General features: G+C 41.4%; 1 protein-coding gene across 1 annotated transcript in view; it reads left to right on the top strand.

The window, feature by feature from the left end:
- The window catches only part of JADE3 (jade family PHD finger 3), an 84,883-nt gene extending 74,383 nt beyond the window's left edge, over positions 1-10,500 (top strand). The window contains exons 8-10 of the mRNA XM_011982826.1: positions 3,413-3,883; positions 5,340-5,457; positions 7,425-10,500. Coding sequence (XP_011838216.1) covers positions 3,413-3,883; positions 5,340-5,457; positions 7,425-8,335 — 1,500 coding nt within the window. The 3' untranslated portion in view covers positions 8,336-10,500. The remainder of the gene's footprint in view (positions 1-3,412; positions 3,884-5,339; positions 5,458-7,424) is intronic.
- Positions 10,501-15,295: the final 4,795 nt, after the last annotated feature.

A 15,295-nucleotide genomic window follows, 5' to 3' on the forward strand; every position in this document is an offset into this window, starting at 1 on the left:
GTCGTCCAGGCTGGAGTGCAATGGCGCCATCTTGGCTCACTGCAACCTCCGCCTCCTGGGTTCAAGCAATTCTCCTGTCTCAGCCTCCCAAGCAGCTGGGATTACAAGTGTGAGTCACTGTGCCCGGCACTCTTCTTCTTTTTTTTAATGGCAATATTACTTTGTGTTTTTTTATTTTTAGTAGAGATGAGGTCTCACTATGTTACCCAGGCTGGTCTGGAACTTCAGAGCTCAAGCAATCCACTCACCTCAACCTCCCAAGGTGCTGGGATTATAGGCGTGAGCCACCATGCCCACCCAGCCCAAGTTTTATCTTTTAAATTGCAATTTTTATTAACACATTGTAGTTGTACATATTTGTAGGGTATAATTTGATGTCTTTATATATGTTGTATAGTTGAATCAGGATATTTAGCATATCCATCATCTCATGCGTTTATCATTTCTTTATGGTGAGAACATTCAAAAGCCTCTCTTGTAGCTATTTTGTAAAATATAATACCCTTCTGTTAACTATTGTCACCCTGTGCAATAGAACACCAGAACTTATTCCTCCCAATTATAACTTTGTGCCCATTGACCAGCATTTTTTCACCACCAAAATATATAGATCTCCAGCTATAAATACCACAGAATTATCTTTTTTGAAAAGAGTTGGATTTTATGGCAGTTTTCTAAGGCATATTTTTTATATAAGTACCCAATTCTTGTCTGTGCATTATCTTTTATTTTGAATAATTTATGTTTATATTTATGTCTGTATATTCTATAAACGTTCTATAAATTTGACCTGAGAAGATCTGTTTTTAGCTTCCCAATAATAGTAGTTTAATGTCACTTATTCATTCCCTTGAATAGAAAACCATTTGTTTTTTCTTCCCATATGTTTAACAGTTATTAAACAGCAAAAGAGTACTGTGCCCAACACTTGAAATCTTTTACTAAAGAATACCTTTTACTTTTGTTTCTCAAATGTCTGACTAGTTTCTTAGTCAAGTAATAACAAAAGGTACCCAGGTAAAAGTACATCTTGAACTTTCATCATCATCATTTTCGAGAGGCTTCAGTGTAATATAACAAACTTTTCTGATAGTGGTGTTAAAAGCCAGGGTGGACCATCTTAGGAGCTTCTTATCTGGAAGAATTCAGTAAGTGGCTAGATTACCACTTAATTGGAAAGTGGAGGGGGATGTGTATAGAGTGGGGGATGGAGGTAGAAAATCAGGTACTCTAGAGGAAATTCAAGCAATAATAAATGTGAGGCTGGATTAGATGATCTTAGAATTATATTTCATCCCTGGAATTCTTTATCATATGAAATTAATTTAAATGAAATATGGAATATGCCCCTTTAAAACTTTGACAGTTTCCAGTATTCTCTTAGGTGTTGAATTTCTCAATCTAAGATAATCTATCGGGCCTTTGCATTCTTTTTGTCTTTATTCATATGTAAGAGTTAACACTTGGCTTTAACCATAAGAATTCCCAATATTTCCTTAGAAATGAATCTTCCCTTACTTTCCCCACTTCCTCTACATAAACGCATAGGTGCACTCATGCATTTTAAATCTTTGGGCAGCAGCATGCAGTGGCTCATGCCTGTAATCCCAGCACTTTGGGAGGCTGAGTTGGGCAGATCGCTTGAGGCCAGGAGTTCGAGACTAGACCAGCCTGGCTAACATGGTGAAACCCCATCTCTACTAAAAATGCAAAAATTAGCCAGGCATGGTGATGCACACCTGTAATCTCAGCTACTTGGGAGGCTGAGGCAAGAGAATCGATTGAACCCAGGAGGCAGAGGTTACAGTGAGCCAAGATCGTACCTCTGCACTCCAGCCTGGGCAACAGAGTGAGACTGTCTCAAAAAAAAAAAAAAAAAAAGCTTTCCACAGTGATGGAAATGTTTTACGTCTGTGCTGTCTAGTGTGGTTAAAATGTGGCTACTGTGACTAAGAAACTAAATTTTTTAATTATATGTAATTTTAATTTAATTAAATTTAAGACTGGGCGCAGTGGCTCAATGCCTGTAATCCCAGCACTTTGGGAGGCCAAGGCAGGCAGATCACTTGAGGTCAGGAGTTCGAGACCATCCTGACCAACATAGTGAAACCCCATCTCTACTAAAAATACAAAAATTAGCCGGGCATTGTGGCACATGCCTGTAATCCCAGCTACTCGGGAGGCTGAGGCAGGAGAACCGGTTGAACCTGGGAGGCAGAGGTTGCAGTGAGCCGAGACTGCACCACTGCACTCCAGCCTGGGCGACAAAGTGAGACACCATCTAAAAAAATAAAATAAAAAATTAAATAGCCACTCATGGCTACTTGGCCACCAAGTTGGACAGCTCAGTTCTATAACAACAATTTCACGGGGCATGGTGGCTCACACCTGTAATCCCAACACTTTGAGGGAGGCTGGGGCTGTTGGATCACTTGAGCCCAGGAGTTCAAGACCAGCCTGAGCAACACAGATTCCGTCTCTATTTTTAAATGTTTTATAAAATTCTTTTTGAGATAGGGTCTCACTCTGTTGCCCAGGCTGGAGTGCAGTGGTGTGATCTCGGCTCACTGAAGCTTGGACCTCCCGGGTTCAGGCAATTCTCATGCCTCAGCCTCCCAAGTAGCTGGGACTACAGATGTGCACCACCATGCCCAGATAACTTTTGTATTTTCAGTAGAGACAGGGTTTCGCCATGTTGCCCAAGCTGGTCTCGAACTCCTGGTGTCAAGTGATCCACCTGCCTCGGCCTCCCAAAGTGCTGGGATTACAGGTGTAAGCCACTGTGCTCTGGCCTAAAATTTTTATGTTTAAAAGAAAAAAATTCAAGAAGTTAGGTTACTTAGATATTGGAATTCCTGTGATCTTTTTAGAACCAGTGAATGCTCTAGCAATAATACTGACTTTGTATGTTTTCTTTTGTTTGTTTATAAGCATTTTCTGAGCAGCTGCTTCTTCAATAGTTAATGACAATGCAAAATGAAAGACACAGTTTCTGTTTTTAAGATCTATCCGTAAGGACTTGACAATTGATATAGGTACAGTGTGAAAAGTCCCATTATAAAAGCATTTATAGGGTGATGTGGGAGACACAGAGAAGAGACTACATTACTGTTTACAGGAGCCCAGGAAAGCATCTCAGAAAACTTGATGCTTGAATGCTTGAGCTGAAACCTCAAAAGGAGTGTTTGAATTTTTTTTTTTTTTTTTTTTTTTTTTTGGCCTCTGTGTTTGCTGTTTTCTGTAAGAACAGGTTTCTTGGGTTACTTGTAAAGCATCTGTTATGGTCAGTTTAGGACTAACTTTCTCCCGGTCTTTCCTTTGCTTCCTACAAGCTATCAGTTTAGGTCCAGAAACATAGGGCTCTCCCTTTTCCTCCAACCCTGCTACCTTGATGCATATTTTCTTCCTACAGTGCTCTATAAAAAGCTGCATCACTGCCTTCCACGTCACCTGTGCCTTTGAGCACGGCCTAGAGATGAAGACCATCCTAGATGAGGGAGACGAAGTGAAGTTCAAGTCATATTGCCTCAAGCATAGCCAAAACAGGCAGAAACTTGGAGAAGCTGAGTACCCCCACCACCGGGCTAAAGAGCAGAGTCAGGCCAAAAGTGAGAAAACCAGCCTGCGGGCACAGAAGCTTCGGGAGCTGGAGGAGGAGTTCTATTCCTTGGTACGAGTGGAAGATGTGGCTGCAGAGCTGGGTATGCCCACACTAGCTGTGGACTTTATCTATAACTACTGGAAACTGAAGCGGAAAAGTAACTTCAATAAGCCATTATTTCCTCCAAAGGAGGATGAAGAAAATGGGCTGGTGCAGCCAAAAGAGGAAAGCATTCACACTCGAATGAGAATGTTTATGCATCTACGCCAGGACCTGGAGAGGGTAAGGTGACCAGCTGTGACTAGTATATAGGTCTCGGTCTGTGTAGAAATGGAGGTCCCACTTCCGGTTTAATAATGGTTAGTCAGCTCATAATAGTGTGGGCTTCTGTGTCCTTGCTTATCTTCTGATCTCTTTGTGGCCCCAGACTTGTGGGCTCTGTGTAAATTCTGGCAGGCACATCCAGGGGATTTGAGAGGCCTCACGTATATGCTCTATGAACTTTACATTTGAAATAAACTCTCATTTGGTTTAGTTTTTATTCACTGTTGAGCCTAAATTGGCCCCTTCATATTTTACTGACATATTTATGAGACTTTAGGCTGAAGAAAGAGTGAATTTTGTTCAGGAAAACACCAAATTAGAGTTTCACAAACTTGGCACTGTTGACATTTTGGACTGAATCGTTTTTTGTTGTTAGGGGGCTGTCCTTTGTTGTAGGGGGAATTTAAGATGTTTACCAGCATCCCTGGCCTCTACCCACTAGATGCCAGTAGCACCCGCACACACACCCCCAATGTGACAACCAAAAATTTTTGCAAACTGCTCTCCCCCAGTTGAGAGCCACTCCACATGATAATTCAATATAACTCATGGTGTATTTATCAGGTATCTACTAAATGAGATGCTGCAGGGCTTCAAGGGTAAGTTAAACCCTGTGTTTATCCTAGAGAATTTTCTAATTAAATGTAATTCTATAAATGGCTTGTGTTTTTTTCTCTGCTACCAGAATTTGAAAGAGAACTAATAGATTTGGCTCACTTTTAAAAATTTAAGACACTCACATATAGCACCTACTATTACTATTATTGCCAACACTGTCCTAAGCATTTTATAAATATTAATTCATTTAATTCTAACATGCCCATGAAAAACTACTATTATTATCATCATCGCTATTTACAGATGAACAAACTGGGGCAAAGAAAGTTTGTGTAACTTGCCTAGGTAGGGAGTATGAGAGAGTGAGTATTTCACCTTTGTGGCTGTGGAAACTTGGTTGAGCTGAAAGTGTGAGCAAAGAAAACACTTCTAGTCTTCCCAGTGGAACTGTATCCTGCCCATGCGGCACTGATTAGACAATTCTACTGGGTACAGCCAGCATTGCCATCATTCATACTCAGGGATCTAAAGGGAAGGCTGAATTGTTAAACTATCATTCGGTCTTCCTAACCTGGCTGTGCAAATAAATATCAAACCCATGACACTGCAAGGAGAGTAGGTTTCAGAAGGCAGATTTGGAGCATTTTGCTCTTACTATTGATTTATATAGAAACCATGATCCCACAATTGACCATGCTGTGTGAATTCCTGTGGAGTGGCTCTCATTCTGCAGCTCTTGGATTCTGTCTTCTCAACCCTACCTGACTTTAGTGTCTTTATTTTAGCCAAACAATTTCAGTTGTCAGGTTTGCTTAACATGACAAACATCTCTATTTGTTGGGGATTGGGCTTTCAGGTCCGAAATCTGTGCTATATGATAAGCAGGCGAGAGAAGCTGAAACTGTCACACAACAAAATACAGGAACAGATCTTCGGTTTGCAAGTCCAGCTTCTTAACCAAGAAATTGATGCAGGTAACCTGTATATTTAAAATGTCCTAACAAATATGTAGACTCTGGTTATATCCTATCTTAACAATTTAAATTTCATGCCAGTCATTCCACTTAAAAATCTTTTTAAATTCTTGTCAGATATCTCATTTGCTTCCGTCTAATCTTGGTATAAACTGGCCCATTTCACTGTCAGTTCATAAGGCAAGAAATCCCAGGGTGGGGTAGGAGGAGTTGTAGGTCTAGGGCAGGTAATCTAGGTCCCAAACAGATATTCGAGACCATTAGTTGAAGCCATGAAATTATTCTGTAATTATCAAATTCATTTAGAAATCGACAGGATAGAATCTAACCCGTTTCCAGAAAACACTTAATTCCAGGGTTACTCATCTTAACAGTAGTCTATTAAAACAAATCCTTAGCCAGAAGTAAGTTTTTAGATCTGAGTTGTTATCTTTTCTTTTATTCACTAATATTTGTTGAGCACCTACAATGGACTAAGAGCTGATTTACAAGATAGAGCAGAAAGCAAGACAAAATCCCTGCCTGTAGGGTATACTGCTCACTTGGTGAGCAAGACAGGTGAGCATAATTATAGTGCCCTAAGCATAGGGAGCTTGGCTGGAATGATAACAGTCATATTCAGTGACACCTGTAAACTCCCTGTGCCTCATTTAACACAGTGGTCAATGGCAGAGCCTGGGAAACTAGGGGTCACTGGACAGGGTGTGCAGAATCAGCTCCTGCCAAGGGAGCCATGGAGCAAGAGAGAGACTCAGAAATGAGGTGACAAGTCGGTGTCAGAGGCCCTGGAGTATCTCAATGTCATGAGTCTCAACAGAGTAGTGTAGCAGGAGGCAGCAAGACTGCTCAGCCACAAAGGGCAACATGACAAACAAGGAGAAGCAGAGGATAACAGGGAGAGTCCCTGCATGCCAAGGAAATTGGCTCCTACCCACATGCCTTCTGATGGGTAGGAGTCAACCTCATTATGACTTGCAGCATCAGCAGGTGGGAGCTGCTGACAGAAATGGGGGTTGTGGGTGTTTAAGGTGGACCTTTGGGGAACAAATGCTGCCCACTGGGGTACCTAAAAGCTATCCTCTCGATATCTCATTTTTGTGAGGCTACCGTAAGATGATAATGGGCAAAGGTCAAGTCCATATACAAGAAGGAATTGTTTGATAGTGCTTTTTAAATTTCAAAGTACTTGAAATAATACAAGAAGGCCTGTTCTGACTGTGATTGTAGGGTGACTTGACTGAGAAACTGATTGCCGATACTCCCCAGCCAATCCTAAAGCTGGCCGATTGGCAGGAATGTTATGATTCTTTTCTGCTGGCCTTACCACTACAAAACCTTTCACCTCCATAATGTTCATTTGTAGTCAGGAAAGTATTCTAGGTTAAGGATATAAAATTTATGGGAACCAACCAGTATCACCTCTAATGCCAAGTTCAAACACATACATACTCTTCACCCACCAAAACCCTTGCAACGTTTCTGAAGGTTTGTGTTTGCCTTGCTTCAGGAAGGCCAGAAGAGATTAGAGGATGGGGCCTGAAATGTGTGTGTTTAAGACACATACTAAGTGCTGTGCCATACCGACACATGCATACAGGGACACACAAATAGGGAGACCCTGTTCTAAACCATTGCTAGAGACATTCTTCTCAGAAATGGAAGGGCAGAGATGGGACGCAGGAGGCAGCATACTAGTTTGTGATCATTTTACAAACTAAAGGAGCAGAGGTAAAGAGGTGTGGAGCCATATAGCAAACAGTGGCATTGCTGAGTTTCTCATCTGTAGCATTCTTGGTCCCAGCCTCTAGTTCAGCTCACTCCAGCTGCTGCACTATGATGTACATACCTAGCAGAGCCAGGTGCTTGTTAAACATTTGGAAGAGTAGGTGTGTGAACTCACTCTGCCATAAGCACAAAAGCCATCATTTAAATCTGTTGTTAAAATGAATCTTTCTTTTTTACCTCAGGGCTACCTTTGACAAATGCACTCGAAAACTCACTGTTTTATCCACCACCAAGAATTACCTTGAAGTTAAAAATGCCCAGATCAACCCCAGAAGACCACAGAAACAGCTCCACAGAAACCGATCAGCAACCCCACTCTCCTGACAGCAGCTCCTCTGTTCACAGTATAAGGAGCATGCAGGTGCCCCAGGAGTCACTAGAAATGAGAACGAAATCATATCCGAGATACCCACTAGAGAGCAAGAATAACCGTTTGCTGGCCAGTCTCAGCCATTCTAGGAGTGAAGCAAAGGAGTCCAGTCCCGCTTGGAGAACCCCGTCTTCAGAGTGCTATCATGGGCAGTCACTGGGAAAGCCTCTTGTCCTTCAGGCTGCCCTCCATGGACAGTCTTCCATTGGGAATGGGAAAAGTCAGCCTAACTCCAAGTTTGCCAAATCCAATGGCCTGGAGGGCAGCTGGTCTGGGAATGTCACCCAAAAAGACAGCTCGAGTGAGATGTTCTGTGACCAAGAGCCTGTGCTCAGTCCCCACTTGGTCAGTCAGGGCAGCTTTAGAAAATCCACTGTAGAACACTTTAGTAGGTCCTTTAAAGAGACCACCAATAGGTGGGTGAGGAACGCAGAGGACCTCCAGTGCTATGTGAAGCCAACCAAGAATATGAGCCCCAAGGAGCAGTTCTGGGGTAGACAGCTTCTCAGGCGGTCTGCAGGGAGAGCTCCATATCAGGAAAATGATGGCTATTGCCCAGATTTGGAGCTGAGTGATTCAGAAGCAGAAAGTGATGGGAATAAAGAAAAAGTCAGGGTAAGGAAAGATAGCTCAGACAGGGAAAATCCTCCCCATGACTCTAGACGGGATTGCCATGGTAAAAGCAAGACACATCCCCTTTCCCACAGTTCAATGCAAAGGTGATTAGAAACTTCCAAGGATGACCCAACCTTTGCCTTTGCCCCATATATTGGGGAAAACCCATACACCAAAAGGATTTTAGCATATGTTAAGAGAAATTGCAGTGAAAAGGATAACATTTTTCCATAGTAAATTGTCTTGCAGTTTTTGAAAATGTTTCAAGTCTAGTTTTTACAAGCACATTACAGTAATTGCAGGTTGTCCAGAGGTTGGTTTGTCAGAGGCTATTGGGAACAGCTGGGCCCAGGGTATTTGCTCAGTAAATATTTTGGGGCAGCTTTGCAGTTATATAACACATTGACAAGTATATGTATTAAGAGTCCTTTTATTGTTAACTGATTTGCAAGAGACCATGATTATCAGACACTAAAACTACTTATCTTTTGAAGCTACAGCATGTGACTCCCAGAGCTCCTGTCTGTAGGAAGTTTCTAATTCCACTGGTATCTATAAACCCTTTTCAGGGGAGAGACCAGGAGACCACCATCTTAGATACTGTCAAACTCACTACTGTCTTCCTTTGTTCTGCACAAGGTTGAGTTCCTTTCACAGTATCTTAACTTACTGAGTCAATACTCCTCATGCTTATCAGTGTCCAGTGCCTGTTCCTAAACTTGCTTGTTGGGGACACACTCATAACTATTTCACCTGACTGACAAGCATAAAAGGCTAACTTGTGGATAGTGTTTACAAAAGTACAAAAGTACTACTTCCAAGGAAAATGCTCTGATTCTCTGTTTAGGCATTTATGAAGTATTCCAGAGCCTTTCCCAAAGTGAGACCATTTCTGGGGTATTTGTACCAGGTCAGGGTTTTTGTGTTGTTGTTTTCAAATAAGTTTGACTAAAATAAGTTTGGCTGACAGTTTTTGTATACCTGCTTTAATGTTTATAAAATTTTTATTGAGGTATAATTAAAATATAGTAAAATGCACAGAGGTTAAGTATTCTTACCTGCTTTAATTTTGAAACAGATTTTTATTGTCAAACAGAATTTGAAAGCATGTGTTTAACACATGGATATAATTTAGCTTTGTGTCAACTTTGAATCTGAGGCAGTTTCCCAAACAAAAAGGCTGGAGCCATTTTTCAGAAGTTGCTTATACCCTGTTCCCAAACTATCAGCCTTGATTAATTTCTAGTAGGAAGAGAATAATTACATTTGCAGGGGAGGTGGATAAAAACATGTCTGCTTCCCATTTAAATAAGAGAGAAATGATGCCGTTTCTTAAATGTGAAGCAGACTATAATTCTCAGCTCTCTTTTCTTCTTAGCCTTAAATTAATATTCTCTTTCTTCTAGTTTGGGAAAGTGTAGTGGGAATATTCAGACAAAAGAGGCCATTTTCCATTTTTAAAGCTTCTTACTGGTGAAACAGCCCAGTTGTAGTAGGTGCCAGTCAGTCAAGGCAGGGGCCCTCTCTCCGTCAATATGGAAAACTCAGCAGTTTTCCTCTCCCCCAGTTGCGTTCTTGTCATGTTGTTAATGGGTTCCTTTGCTTTTTGCTTTCTCCTTTTCTGAAAATATGTGTTTCGCCTCTCTTTTGGCTACATCTTCAAAATATTTCTTTTGCGCCTATGTACATGTGTAAACATGCCATAGCATGTGTGGTAGGTGTCCTGTATTTTGTTTGGAAAAAAAAAAACTATCAAAATGAGGAAGAGAATTTCCCCTATTTACGCATAGGTTTCTGTGCTTTTTCTTTGAGTTCTCTGGAGTAGATATTAATTTGACACCTTCATGGTAATGAAATTATGATGGAGCTGTGTTGTAAATTCCTTATGTCAGAGGCCAGTGCAGTAGCCTATGTCCTTTCATGCCTTTCAATTCTGAGTGGGAGGAAAAGCAGACATCGAAACAGTGCTTCAGCCAAATTCCATATGTAATGCCATTGGGAGAGTATTGACTAAAATATCATTCGTCAGGGAAATATAGTTGTAATATTTTTACAGGATATTCCTAGGTAAATGAAGGAGCCTTCAGTTGTAAATTTCAATTACCCCAAAATGTATTTGCTACATTTTGTTGTTTGAAGTATTACCTCTTAACCTTCTTTGTTAATTTTTTTCATTTTGTCTTATATAGTCCAGTTTTCCAAGATAAGCTCAGTCCTTTTTCAAATGTCACCTTTTTACCAATACTTTTTCATTAAATTATGAAAACTGCTAACTACTGTCAGTGTGTTTTTTATTTTGGCATATTGGTTACATATGTTCATTTTATATTTAAAAAATTATATTCACTGAACAAAACAGATAGTGTGGAGAGGGGGAGGAGGAAGAGGAGGAACTGAATGTTTAGAAGCACACATTCAACATTCAAGTCAATACCGGGGACCCAGGAGAACTCTGGATACTTGAACTTTACCAAGAAATCATGATTTTATCAGACTGTTAAGATAAAGGCCTTAGGATCATCATAAAACATCACCAGAGAGATAGATCCTATCTAAAGTGACAAGACTGAAAAGGCTTCAGTCAAGCATCTCTTAAATATATACTCTTTACAATATTCTGTTTGGAGTCTTGTGAGTATGTTGATGTCATGGGATTATGTGGTGTCAAGGGGAGCTTTTAGGCATTATAAACATTTTCATGATTGAAAAATGTACTTGCCAAAGGTCACTGGGTAAATCAGTAGTGAAGATAAAGGTGAAGTTGGTTCTCTTTCTCTCTCTCTCTCTCTCTCTGCTAGAGAACTGAAACTACAGGTATACCCTGTTATAGCCAACAAAAGCTATTGAGTTTATACTAATGTGTACATTTCCAATGGGAGATGAATCTTTGTCCTTGTGTTGAAGCAACTTTAAATTCAGAGGATAAGCCAAAGGATGCACAGTCCTGGGTTATTTTCCTTATAGGACTTTAAAATCCTCAGTATGCTTGCTGACCTTTCAGAATTGGGGAAAAGTACATGATAGAAGTAAAAACTAACTTACCACTGAATAGCTTTTATGTGATATTTTCCAAAAAAATCTACTTATTTATAAATTATATTAGATTTTCACAACCTTAATTCAGCTATTTTCAAGTTTTAATAGAAAGCAGCAATTGTGTGGGTTTTTTTATTTATTCTTTTAACTAACAACCATGCAAGCTTGGATTTTTTTAAGTAACTTTTAGTTAATAAAGACCCACCCTGAGGCTGTCACTTCTATGTGGGAGCTTTATAACTGTCTAGCACTGTAAAAGAAGTTTCTTTGAATATGGTTAATTTTACTATACAGATTGGATCAAATTGCATGACCTGAAGAGGAGAGGATAGTTGTTCTTCAAATAAATCAGTGTTAAGGAGGATCAAGCCACAGACTAGTGTTCCCTACTCTATGTAGTCACTGATGATCTTTTTTTTTCTTGAGTCAGGGTCTTGTTCTGTCACCCAGGCTGGAGTGCAGCGGCACGATCAGAGCTCACTGCAACCTCCAACTCTTGAACTCAAACAATCCTCCCGCCTCAGCTCCAGAGTAACTGGGACTACAGGTGCATGCCACCATGCCTGGCTACATTTTTCTATTTGTAGAGATGGAGTCTCACTATATTGCCCAGGCTGGTCTCAAACTCCTGGGCTCAGGCAATCTTCCCACCTCGGCCTCCCAAAGTGCTGGCATTACAGGCATATGAGCCACGATGCCTGGCCACTGATGAATTTTTTTTTTTTTTTTTTTTTTTTTTTTAGGGTCTCAGAGCATCTATCATTTCTCATTTTGTTAAGATGGATTTGGATGTGAGCAGTCCAGCCTCAAGGCTTGAATGCCCCAAGCTTTAAATTTCTTTCCCATCCTCTCACTACTTCCACTCTTCTTCTCAATTTCATTTATTATAACTGAATATCAGGTTATAAACAAGGTGGAAAGATGGAATTGGTCTGTTCAAGCTGTACTGATTACAGTGAGTTATCCTGAGTTGGGAGGCCATTTGCGGAACCATCTTTTGCTCAACATTGCTTTCTAAAGTATTGCCATGATGTAATGACACTGCTTTCATACACCACACATGGAAATGGATCTCATTATTTTATAGTCATTTCTCACATGAGAAAACTTCATTAGAAAAATTGCTGAAATTTTGAAAATTATAATCACTTCAGCCTCACAACAGAAAGACACTTCAGGTTGGACCAGTACCATTTTAGATCTTTCAGCTGCTTAGGGAAAAAAAACATTAAATATGTGTTCCTGCTTCAGATAAGCCTGGCATAGGTGCCAGCGTTCTGGCAACAGATTTTTCCTCTCTTCGCCTTAACTTTTCTACTTTCCGAAACTGGATCTCTGGTTATTTCTTTCCCCTCCCCCTAGCTCTGCAGACAAAGGTGGCTCTAGGGGTTAAGCAACAACAGTGTTCACAAGGTGGTTAGCTGTGTGCAGTACTATGGCCACTCAGTCTTTTCAGTCATATTTGCCTTCAAGGACAACAATGAACAAGATCAGACAGTGCTGCCTCCATCTTTGGGGCAGAATTTTTGCCCATGTCTTGTCCCCCAGTCCTTAAAGATGGACTGAGAGCTGCATGAGCAGTTTCAAGCTAAAGGTCAGTTTCAAGACAGCTACTTGGGGCCGGGCATGGTGACTCATGCCTGTAATCCCAGCACTTTGGCATGCTGAGGTGGGGAGGATCGCTGGATCCCAGGAGTTCGAGACCAGCCTGGGCAACATGACAAAACTCCATGTTATAAAAAAATATTTTAAAAAAAAACCTTGGTCGGACAAGCCAGGAAACTTGTTTGGGACCCGTCAAGCCTTCAAATAATAAAAGTTACGATATTCATCAAGCCCTTAACCTATGGCAGGCCTTTTGCTCAACCTTTTACATGGAGCTACCTTTTATTTAGTTCTCACAACAACCATATGAAGATGATACTATCAGCTGCATTTGATACGTGAAAACTGAGGCCAAATGTTTAAGACAGTTGTTCAAAGCTAGAACCTGTGAGGTTGCCTCAACAACTCATAATTTTAGTCACTTTGCTTGACTCCTGTGCCAAAGCCCCCTCTCTAAACACTCTTACTCAGTTTCTTCCTGAAGAAAGCAACCTGAGTTGGGGTTTGGTCATAAGGATTCTGTACCACTTGATCCGTGACACCTGGACAGAGCTGATTGGACCAAAATTAGTCATGTAACACAAAGTCAGTTTCGAGGTTCACATCCAAAACACAAGCTAATTCACACAAATCTGAACAGTACAGACCTCACAGATCTAGGACCTGGTGAATTTGCCTTCTCCATAGCTAGTCTAACTTGTAACTGGGCATAGTAAAGATAAATAATGGCTCCCCAAAGATGTCCACTTCCTAATCCCTGGAGCCTGCGAATATGCTACCTTGCATGGTAAGAGGGGTTTAGCAGATGTAATTAAGGGCTTTCGTCCCCAACCATTACGCATGTAACAAACAAGCACATGTACCCCCGACTCTAAAATAAAAATTTAAGGACCTTAAAATGGGGAAGTTATCCTGGATTATCTAGGTGGGCCCAACCTATATAGTCACAAGGGTGCTTATAAGAGGGAAGCAGGAGGATCCGAGTCAGTAGTAAGAGATGTGACAATGGAAGCAGGAGGTTGGAATGATGCAAAGAAGAGCCATGAGTCAAGGAATGCAGATAGTTTCTAGAAACGGAAAAAGACAAGAAACAGATCCCCGCCATCCCAGAAGGTTTTCAGAAACAACTCAGCCCTGCCTACGCTGTGATTTTAGACATTTGACCTCCTGAACTCTAAGAGAATACATTTGTGTTGTTTTAGGCCACTAAATTTGTGGTAATTTTTACAGCAGAAATAGAAAACTAATACACTAGGCATACTGAAAGTGCTCCTTACCCTTTTGGGGGAGTGTTCCTTTCCCAGTATGCCCATCTCTGCTGTGATACTCTAGGTTGTCCCCGTACTTTCGTTAGTTGAAACTCTTTGCATTAAATGGAAAACCAGTGTGTTTTTTGATCAATAGAATCCTCCCCCTAGAGAAATTAGTTTTCTCTTTCTCGCCCCATCCCCCCAACACTTTTTCCAAGGTAGCCTTTGGTACTTCTTAGGTAGCCTTGGATAATCCTCCATGGGCCTGCTGGATCCACCGCAGCTGAATCTGGCACTGCCAGAGGAGTTGCCCATAGGTTTGTATGGTCCTATTGTCTGAAAAACTGTCCTGGGGAAGTAGAAATAATTCCTTGAGTGATACTCCACGGGGGGAAGTTATAGAAGGCACATGTGGCTCATTATGAGAAATGCTTTCGTTACCAGAGCCTCCTAAAAGGAAGTGAATGGCTTGAGAGTTGAGTTCTTAAACACCCCAGATACCTGAGCCGAGCTTGGAGGTTAAAGAATGCAACTCTATGCTGCCTACAAGAAGCTCACTTTAAATATTGGCCGGGGGCAGTGGCTCACGCCTGTAATCCCAGCACTCTGGGAGGCCAAGGCGGGCAGATCACCTGAGGTTGGCAGTTCGAGACCAGTCTGACCAACATGGTGAAACCCCGTCTCTACTAAAAATACAAAATTAGCCAGGTGTGGTGGCACATGCCTGTAATCCCAGCTACTCAGGAGGCTGAGGCAGGAGAATCACTTGAACCCAAGAGGGGGAGGTTGCAGTGAGCCGAGATCACAACGTTGCTCTCCAGCCTGGGCAACAAGAGGGAACTCCATCTCAATAAATAAATACAAACAAACATACTGGCTGGGGTGGCTCGCGCCTGTAATCACAGCACTTTGAGAGGCCAAGGTGGATGGATCACCTGAGGTCAGAAGTTCAAGACCAGCCTGGCCAACGTGGTGAAAACCCATCTCTACTAAGTACAGATCACTACTAAAAGTATGGGCATGGTGGCACGCACCTGTAGTCCCAGCTACTCAGGAGGCTGAGGCACAAGAATCACTTGAACCCAGGAGGCAGAGGTAGCAGTAATCCAAGATTGCGCCACTACACTCCAACCTGGGCGACAGAGTGAGACTCCGTCTCAAAAAAAAAAAAAAAAAA

Source organism: Mandrillus leucophaeus, unplaced genomic scaffold (genome assembly GCF_000951045.1).
Source record: "Mandrillus leucophaeus isolate KB7577 unplaced genomic scaffold, Mleu.le_1.0 Scaffold243, whole genome shotgun sequence".
NCBI classification, from domain to species: domain Eukaryota; kingdom Metazoa; phylum Chordata; class Mammalia; order Primates; family Cercopithecidae; genus Mandrillus; species Mandrillus leucophaeus.